The 9,658-nt window shown below is 59.2% G+C and overlaps 2 protein-coding genes across 2 annotated transcripts in view; one reads left to right on the top strand and one right to left on the bottom strand.

Moving 5' to 3' along the window:
• Nucleotides 1–767, top strand: part of LOC104293379 (chromosome unknown open reading frame, human C1orf111) — a 1,148-nt gene extending 381 nt beyond the window's left edge. The window contains exons 2-3 of the mRNA XM_009892885.1: nt 12–43; nt 286–767. Of these exons, the coding sequence (XP_009891187.1) occupies nt 12–43; nt 286–767 (514 nt within the window). The remainder of the gene's footprint in view (nt 1–11; nt 44–285) is intronic.
• Nucleotides 768–4,159: 3,392 nt separating this feature from the next.
• NOS1AP (nitric oxide synthase 1 (neuronal) adaptor protein) overlaps nt 4,160–9,658 on the bottom strand; it is a 42,399-nt gene continuing 36,900 nt past the window's right edge. The window contains exons 8-11 of the mRNA XM_009892886.1: nt 8,749–8,912; nt 8,027–8,194; nt 5,134–5,299; nt 4,160–4,563 (exon numbers count right to left, since the gene is read on the bottom strand). Coding sequence (XP_009891188.1) covers nt 4,160–4,563; nt 5,134–5,299; nt 8,027–8,194; nt 8,749–8,912 — 902 coding nt within the window. The remainder of the gene's footprint in view (nt 4,564–5,133; nt 5,300–8,026; nt 8,195–8,748; nt 8,913–9,658) is intronic.

Genomic DNA, 9,658 nt, shown 5'->3' on the forward strand with positions numbered 1-9,658 from the left:
TGCCACTGCAGGTCTCTGTGGGACGGCTCCAGTGGGCTGCCGGGTGAGCTTTGTGCTGTGCTGGTGCCTCGGTGCCTGCCAGCATCCCGCACCCATCTCTACCCCTGCATCCCATGGAGGGAGGGATGGTACCCTCCATGCCGGGGCGATGTACTGGGGCAGTGCCAGCCACCTCTGCACCCCATGGAGACAGAGAGGAAGGGTCCCCAGCACCGCCTCCAACCCCATGGGGGGCCGGGCTCTTGCAGGGACCCCGGCATTCACTGCAGACCCTTTCCTCCACAGCCCCGCTGGGCAGCGAGTTCCCTGCCTGCACCTGCACCATCTACCGGCCCTGGTTCTCACCCTACAGCTACTTCATGTGTACCGATGGAGCCACCCAGCAGCACCCGGGCAGCCTTTCCTCCAGCCTGGCCGCCAACACCCAGGAGCCCGAGGAGCTCGATGACCTCTCAGAGATCATCTGCTCCTCCTCTGGCTCCTCAGACAAGCCCCAGCCCCCCAAGACGGACAGTCCTGCCAGCGGCAGAGCCAGCATCACAGTGCGGGACATCCTCGCTGCCTCCCAGCGGCAGCCAGTGCCTCAGTGTGGCTACCAGTGCATGTCATGCTGCCGCGTCTTCCCCACGCTGTGGTCGCTCAAGATCCACATCCAGCACAGCTCCCAGGAGGGCTACAGCTGCAAGGTGTACTACCGCAGGCTCAAGGCCCTGTGGGAGAAGGAGCACAAGGAGCAGGAGGCTGCAGCCCCTGGGGCACCCGTGTAGCCCCGCCGGCTGGGCAGCCACCGCGGGAGGGCACTGCTCCATCGCTCCTGCCAGCAGCAAAATAAAATTGCTTTCAGAGCAGCCAGCCCTGTCTGCCTGCTGCTTTTGCCTCCGTAACCCTTCCGCCATCCTTTAAGAGAGGATCTTCCCGACTTTTGCTTCCCCAGCAACCAAAAATCTCCTGAGCCACTTCAAGCGCTGCTCAGCATCCCTGCATCACCATGGGGTGCTCTGCAGATGTTGGGGAACACCCCCAGCACCCTTCAGCTGTCAGGTCAGCCCTGAAACGAGCCTGCCCTGTGCAGGGAGCGAAGGGGAAGGCTGATACCCCTCTAGCCCCAGCAGCATTCAGGGCACCTCGCTCTCACAGGTGGTCCATGGATGGCACTGCAAGCAAGGGTCCCGCAGCGGAGGATGCTTAGGTTGGAGGGGGTCTATGGAAGGCCAAGGGATGCCACCATGGGTGCTAGCTCCCAGCATAAAGGGGGACAGAAGTACAGAAAGAGAGAGAGTCAGTGAGAAGGAAGAGACAACAGAGAGCCTTGAGAAATAGAAAGATTTATTTAGCAAAAGCCAGTCGAGTAATGACAACACCCAAGGGTTAAGTGCACTTACATTGACAGATTGGTTTCCCAGATAGATTGAGTCAACAGTTAGTTACACGACAGTTGTAGGAAAAGAAAGGACAAAAAATATCGCTATAAATCCCCCATCAAGGTCCATAACAAAAGTGAGAGGCTAGAGAGGCATCTCGGAAGCAGCGCTGAGCTAGGAGGACGATCATTTGCACATATACACCTGCGGTGCGGTGGGATGCTGGGAGGGTCCCACCCGTCTCCAGTAGCACCCCCTCAGCCTACGGGGCACCCACCACCATCCCCTGCGGGCAGAGTGCCGGGCAGGAGCCCGAGCCCACAGCCAGTCCCAACAGCTCCTCCCAGGGCACTGCCTGGGCTGCGGGTGTGCAGCAGGGACGGGCAGAAGTGGTGACACGGGGAGATGGCTCAGCCCTGCCTGCTTTCTGAGGCAGCCCAGCCTGGAAGAGACCTCCTGCCTAATGCTGCTCCTCCCGGGCTCTCTTTTCATCTGCCCTGCGTGTATGGCTGAGCTCCTGCCGTCCCCTCTCCTGCACGATCTGTCTGCCTGCATGGAAATCCCTCTCCGAGGTCGTGCACACATCCTTACCCTGCCTGCGCCATATCCCATGCGTGCTGCCATCCTCACCTCTCCCTCCTGGCAGGACCAGCCCCCTACTCCGTGCCATCACCTCCAACTGCTGTGAGCTGGCAGCGGGGTGGCAGCGTCCCCAGCAGAGGGGCTGGCATGCACTTGCACCCACACCGGTACCAGACAGGGCATATGGAGGTATTGGTGGCCAGAGGACCAGAGCACCCTGGTCCCAACCAGCACCTGCTCCCACTGCCCAGTGCAGGGGCTCCCCGGGACACCAGGCCATGGCTGAAGACACCGAAACGTCGCCTTCCTTCCCGCTAGGACCCTCTACCTCCTCACAGCATCCAGCTTCCTCCTGTGGTGGAGGAGCACAGCTCACACCGATGCTGGGGGTCTCACCCACACCTCTCTCCTCAGCAGCCCTCAGTCCCAAGGGGACCAGGACAGAAAGAAGCAACGGACCTTCCTCAGCAGCAGCAACAGCTCGTGCCCAGGAGATGCTCATCTAGGGGTTAGGTGCAGGCAGATCTAGCAGAGACAGAGCTGGTGAAGGCGAGAGCAGCAGGGAAGCAACAAAGTGATGCAGAAGCAGGATAGGAGGGCGGATGGGGAAGAAGACAACTGTGCCAATCCCCATCTCATTGAGTGTTTCCATGGGAGCAGGGGGGACATCAGTACTCTGGCTCATACCCCTTCCGCTGTGGCCTCTTAGAGGCTGCAGCACCAGGCAGCTGATAAATGTGCTTGCAGGAAAGAGATCCCTTGGAGGCCCCCGCAGATGGCTCAGCCATGGGCATCTCAGGGTCTGGTAGAGCCTCCTGAGATCTCGCATACACTTTTCTGGAGGGTGCAAACCAGAGACATGAAGGACTCCACCTGCAGACACCAGCAGTTCGCTCCTCATTGAGGGGCAGTAAGCGCGCCCATCCCTGCACATGGCCAATGCCAGCACTGTGTTCCCCAGCCCAGGTTCGGGGGCAAAAGGCTGCTTGGAAATAGTAGGATTTGTCTATAAAGCAAAGCAGGGAGTTTGTGGTGATGAGGGGTGCAGGGAAGTGCTTGAAAACATGACTTGAGAGCACCAGAAAGGCTTTGAAACCTGGCAGCCATGCCAAGGAGCCCGACTGGACAACAAGGGGAAAGACACTCCACATCCCAGTGCTGCGTGCCCCGGCTCCCTGTTCCACGCCGACTCGTGCCTTCCTCTCCACACTACAGCCCAGGAGAGGAGCGGGCAGTGCCCGCACACCCTCCACCTGATTCAGGCAGGGACAAACTCTGTCCTGGAAGTGCCACAAACACCAGGAGCTCGCTGCGTCTGGCCACCCTGCACGACCTCATCTCACCTCTCACCTTCCCAGGCTCGTCCCCACTGTCCCCTCTCACCTCTCACTCGCACACCCACACCAACAGCGCACTGTCACCAACCCTAACCACCCTGCTAGCATGGCCCTGGCCTCATCTCCCACCCTCTCCACCACGCAGAGAGCCCGACCCTCTGCCAGCGGCTCTGTCCCTGCTCACTGCCCCAGTGCTGCCTCCTCCGTCCCTCTTGTCCCCGCTCACTGCCCCGTACCTGCGCTCTCATTCCCCCAGCAAAAACCTTCATTTGCTTCACTGCTCCCCTCCCTGCAGCAGCACCAGCAGCACTGGCTAATCCGGTAGCGTCCAGAGGGGTCCTTTGCTTCCGCCTGACCTCGAAACACAGCTTGCAGGGGGACAGGGACCAGCGGGTAGCACAAGCAGCTGTCAGCTCACCATCCGATGTGAAGCAGGGATGCTCCAGCTCAGCACACAAGCCCGTGCATGCTGGAGTACAGCACGCCTGGCGCACCCCCTCGGTACGGCTCCATCGTCACCTCCACACACCTCCCGGCCGTGTGCTGGAAGCCTCCTGCTCCCTCCTCCACCCCCTCTCCCTCCGGGCTGTCCCGTCCCTGCCAGGGCCAGGGGGCTACAGCCAGGGTCTGCCCCAGCTCCGGCGGGTCCCCACTGCCCCCCACCACCTCCTGCCGACCCCTACACTGCGATCTCGTCCTCCAGGCTGTCGCCCAGGTCCTGCCTGGGCTGGACGTGGAGCAGGCGCGGTGGTTCCTCCTGGGACCAGGAGTCGCGCTCCTCGCTCTCATCCGTATTGGACTCGTACTCGGAGGCGATGCCTGACTCACGGAATTTGATGAGCTCCAGACTGCCCAGCGCCGACCACCTCCTGCCGACCCCTACACTGCGATCTCGTCCTCCAGGCTGTCGCCCAGGTCCTGCCTGGGCTGGACGTGGAGCAGGCGCGGTGGTTCCTCCTGGGACCAGGAGTCGCGCTCCTCGCTCTCATCCGTATTGGACTCGTACTCGGAGGCGATGCCTGACTCACGGAATTTGATGAGCTCCAGACTGCCCAGCGCCGGTTCCGGGGCAGGCGGCCCCGAGTCCGGCAGAAAGCGGTAGCACTCCAGCTTCACCAGACAGTCGTTCCTACCTATGGGGCTGCCCAGGGCACTGGGGAAGCCCGAGCCAGGGCCCAGCGGCGGTGGGTGGGTGTCCTCAGGCTGAGGGGTGGTCGGGTCGCAGAGGACGGGGAGGACGTTGGAGCGGAAGGTGATCTCCAGCAGACTGTCCTGGGAGCCCGCTGCAAGAGAAGGGCACGGCTGAGAGGCAAGCAGTGCCACCCGGGCGATCCCTGGCCACCACAGCTGGCTGCAGACTGGCCAGAAGAGGATGGTCTGGGGCCATTTGGGTGTTCAACCTCCCCACCACCACCATTTAGAGGAGGGGTCACTTGGTACTACTGATGCCAGGAGCTGCTGCTGGTCAGGAAAGTGCCAGTTTTGCAGGATAAAAAGTTATCTGTCTCCCAGCCCAGCTCCTGCAGGGAGCTGACAGCCACGTCTGCTGGAGAGGAAGGGCAGGGAGGGGGTCCCTGGGCAGGTAAGGAGTTGGCCTAGACCATGCATCCACTGGGGAAAGCGGACATACAGCTGATGGATGTAGGTGACTGCCTGTCCATACAGCCCTCTCCATGCCCCTTCCCACGCTGCATGCAAGCACCCTGCTGCACACACAAGCCAGGCCAGAAGGGCACTAATATTCCCCTACATGAAACCCCTGGAAATGCACAAAACCTCCAAGAGAAACACCCCACATGTCCTCCACAGACCCAGCTAGCTGCGAGGGGAGAGGAAGGGGCAGAAGCGCTTACTGGTGTTGTTCCCCGCCAGCTTCAGCTCCAGCTCCTGCACCTGTTTGACCAGGAGCGAGATGTGCTGCAGCAAGTCCTTGTTCTGGAGCAGGAGCTGGTGTACACGAGCCTGGGCCTCCAGCCGCGCCGCCGCCTCTGCAGCCAGCTGGTCCTTCAGCAAGTGGACCTGTGTGAGAGGAGAAGGGCGGGTGAGTGCATGGGAAATGCTGCTCGAGGGCTGAGAGCTTCAGCTCCGGCCATCCCTTGCTTCTCTACCACGGCTCACCGGCATCCCACCAAACGATTTGATGAAGAAGGCATTCCCTGCGGGTACCCGCAGACGTGATGGGGAGAGCAGGGGCAGGTGGCAGTGTCACACCAGGGCACACTGAGAAAATCCAGCACATGATCCCCTGGCCTCTCTGATGGAAGTGCCTGAGGCAAAGGGAGGCAGCACTGACGAAACCGTCGGTCATGCATGTGTGCCATGAATGTGTGAGGAAAGGGCAGCCCAGGAGGAAGCCAGATGGATGTGAAGGAGAAGACAGGCTCAACCGACTGGATGGTGCTGCCGGTGCACGGGGGTGCAGCCATGTGCCACGAGCTGGCCCTGGCCGAGCTGTCTTTCTGGGCAGGTTTCCCAGAGACGGTGTTTTGCACAAGGCAGGGTCCTGCCAGCAGCATCTGTCGCGAGCAGGAGCTGGAGCGTCAGAGCCACCCCAGAGCTTCAGGCGTCTCCAGCTGCGACAGGCACGACACACCTGGAGCAACACAGATGGCAGAGCGCTGCTTAGACATGGTGGCTCTGGGGATGTGAGCTGGCTGCTCATTCTGGCCCTGGGAAGCAATGCCTGGACGTTAGCCGGTGGGAGTCCACGGACAAGAATTCCATTGATTTTCGCATAACTACCCATATGGAAGCATCTATATCACCAGCACTGCGTCCCAGGGAGGGTGGGACAAGACCAGCCAGGAGCCCTTGCCCAGAGGCAGTAGGGGCATCTCTCTGCTCTGAACTCAAGCAAGAAGAGCCCCAGAAGCGCACTCTGCACAAGGGGACAGCAGTGCAGAGCCACCCGGGAGCCAGATCGGCTCAGCATCCCCTCCTGCCACCCACCCATGGCTCATACAAGTGCTCCTCTCCAGCAAGGATTGAACCAGCCAGGCTCACGGGGAACCAGGAAAGCATGGACTTAATGCAAAAAAAAAAAAAAAAGTGGGGCACAGCAGCACGGTGGGACGGGGACCCTTTGCCAAATGCTGGTGGGTGAAGTAGAGGCCCAGGCCAAGCTTGCAGAGGTGGAATCACAATTTGACACTAAGCAGGTGCCAAAGCTCAGTGCTGGCAGCGTCATCCCGAAAGTCATCCTTCCTCACAGCTGGCAGCTGTCTCCATCACAGGCACCTGCAACAGGGCCCAGGTGATGCTCAGGTGATGCTGGGAGAAGATGTGAACGGAGCCAAAATGTCATGTCTTGCAGCGGGGCAGTGGCTCATGCCACCAGCCCCCAGGGGACAAGACCCAGGAAGGACTCCTGGCCTTAATCCAAGAGAAAGAACTTTCACAGGTATCTGGAAACACCTTGCAAAAGGCCAATGAGGGAACTAAATGGCATTTCATCCTCAGCCAAGTAATTACAGGCTGCGATAATTACAGGATGGTCCCAGTGGCTATAGACTCAGCACAGATCCTGGACGGCACAGTGGATCTCCCGGCTTTGTTAGTAAAGAATTAAGCCTGTGCCCATCACCACATGTTCAGAGACAAACTGACTCGGTACTTTTTGAGAGAAGACAACAAGTGCCATTGACAGAGGTGTGATGTAATGCATTCAGTCATCTGAAAGGCATCTGACATGATAGGGCCCAATTTTTTCATTAATAAATTACAATGATACAAAATCACCACAGCGCACGCTGAAGGGATTAGAGAGCAGCTAAGTGACAGCTCCTGGGACAAGAACCATCCTGGGGTGGGCAGAGGTCCAGAGCAAGGCATCAGCCTTTGGAGAGAGGGGGATGAGGCCACTGGCTGCCATCCCAGGAGCCAGCCAAGAAATGGCATTACACCAGTTCAGATATTTTTTTTTTTTTTTTTTTTTAATCTGGAAGTAAGAAGAAAAAGAAATTGCCACTGCAAGGCTCTGCAGGGACACAAAGACTGGGAACTACTGAAGATGAGCAGTCCCTGCCACAGAGGGACCTGGCTTTGCCTGGCGAGCTTTGGCTGTAGCAACACTACACTTGGGCAGACATAAAGGATGCCCTGAGGATGCAGGTTCCTTTTCCAGAGAGAGGAGAAAGCAACTTCTCCAGCCTGTGACCCCAGAAGGCAGCAGCTCGGCCAGAAGGACCCATACTGATTTTGTGATGAGAGAAGAGGAAAGCCACAGGGAGGTACAGAAAGGCTGCTGGAGCGGACCGCTCAGGCCAGGAAGAAAGCCCAGCGATTGCAGAGAGCTCTGCGAGGGGTCAGGGAACAAGTAAAGCTAAGGTAATGAGTTGGATAAAGTGGCCAGAGCTGCTTAAATGAGAAGTACCTGCATGGAGAAGGAGTTGGCAGGGTCTAACACTGAGGCCAGGCATTTGCAAGAACACAGGGGGCCAATGGACCAAGAAAGCTGGTGGCACGCAGACCCTAACGCTAATCCATCCGGGCTTAACGCAGCCATCGCTGGGAGCAAGGGCACAGCGTGCCATGCTGGGAAAGCGCGATAAGAGCAGGATGTGCTGCAGAAAGAGAGGGGACATTGCCCAAGTGGCTCCCACACCCTGGTGTCAGGGTCCATCCCTTCTCAAGTCGGGTCCCCACCCACGCCTGTCCCCCTCCAGGCAGAGGATGCTCCGGCACCGAGGGGCTCAGTAGCCCACCCCAGCCCTGCCATTGCCCCCAGGAAAGAGCGGAGGGGAGAACCTGTGCCACGGCCACTTGCGTCTGCTGCTGCTGCTGCTGCAGGAGCTGCTGGAGAAGCTGCATTTGGTGGTGGGCAGAGAGGGGCGTCCCCAGGTCGGGCAGCTGGGCCGAGGAGGGCAGCAGCATCTTGGGCGACGCTGTCAGGATATCTTCAGGGTGGAGGCAGCCCTGCAAAAAAAATGATGCCCAAAGTGTGATCTCCTTGCCATGGAGAGCTGCCAGGCACAAACAGGCTGTGGCACACAGCAGCTCCCCAAAATACCCAGGAAAGAAGGTGCTGCATTCAAAGCAAGCACACACTTTGCTGGGGGTGCTGAAAAACTTTGAAGACAGCAGTTTTTTCAGCTTTTTGCAAAGACAGAATACTTTTGTAGAAAATTCCCGAAAAGGCTGATGCTTCCCGTGGGAATTTCCACTGTATCAGAAAAGTTTTTGGTTTTGGTGTATTTTTTTTTTTTTTGGTGGAAAAAAAAAATCCCTATCAGCTCTGCCCCAGACACTTTCCGTGTGGCTGCACATAGCTTGGCCTTGGCACGGTGCTCTCTGGGAGCGCCCCGGGCCCTGAGCCAAAGGGCAGCCCTTGCGGTGGCAGACGGCTTTGATCTGGGAACTGGGGAATGCTGCACAATCCCTCCTGATCCTCGGGGCCCCGGGATGCGCATCAGAGCTGTGGGACCAGGGCTGCGTCGTGCTCCGAGAACGGAGGGCAGGGACCCACACACCTTGGCGTCAGTGTAGGCGCTCGCCTCCTTGCCCACAGCATCGAGGTCGGTCACCCCACGGCTGAAGTCAAGGATGTCGGCTCCGGGCAGTGGCAGCTCCACGGCGTCGATGTCCGTCTCCTCCGCCGAGGCGGCTGCCCTCTCCGCACCGGCGAGGCGGCAGGCTGCGGGAACAGCGTCAGAGCAGAGTACAGTCCGCTTAGAGACGGGGAGATTGCTACGGTGCACCCATGGTACGCTGAGCAATGGCCACCGGTCAGTCCCCACCGCCCCCCATGCCACCCACCCTCCAGCTCTGGGGGGAAGCAGGTACAAAGTGACATGGCCACGCTTCCTGCTGCTGCTTGGGATGGGGCTTGCAGCCAAAAATACACCCAGCCCCAGCACACCAAATGTGGGGAACAGTGGCCAAAACCCCTGATGTGGGAAATTTGGGCCATCAAGAGCAGAAGACACAGAGAAAGCTATAGAAAAGGTAAACAAGAGATTACAGGAGGGAAAAAAAACCCCAACAAAACGGATGCTCAGAAATCCCCAGGGACCTGCATATCATGGCGGGGACATGTGTGGAGGAAAACCAAACAATGACCAGTCCAGGACAGCCCAATGATTAGGTCATTGCGACAGCGCTGGTTGCAGAGACAGGCAGGAAACCGCACAAATCCTGTTGGGATGGGGGGGACCTAGCACCCAGCACGGGGCGGCAGGGCCGGCAACCCACACACAGATGGGCATCGGGACCCACCAGCATCCTGAAGGGCACTGAAGGTGTTTGACCAACCTCTTGCAAAACATCTGTCTCCCCCCCAGCGCAGCCACCGGGTCCCCGCAGTGCCATGCATCCCTGCACCCCCCGCCCACGGGGCTGAGATGGGACAGGGGGGGGCCCGCAGGCTGCCTGCAGCCCCGG

The sequence above is a fragment of the Charadrius vociferus genome, unplaced genomic scaffold (assembly GCF_000708025.1).
Source record: "Charadrius vociferus isolate BGI_N301 unplaced genomic scaffold, ASM70802v2 scaffold39, whole genome shotgun sequence".
Taxonomy (NCBI): Eukaryota; Metazoa; Chordata; class Aves; order Charadriiformes; family Charadriidae; genus Charadrius; species Charadrius vociferus.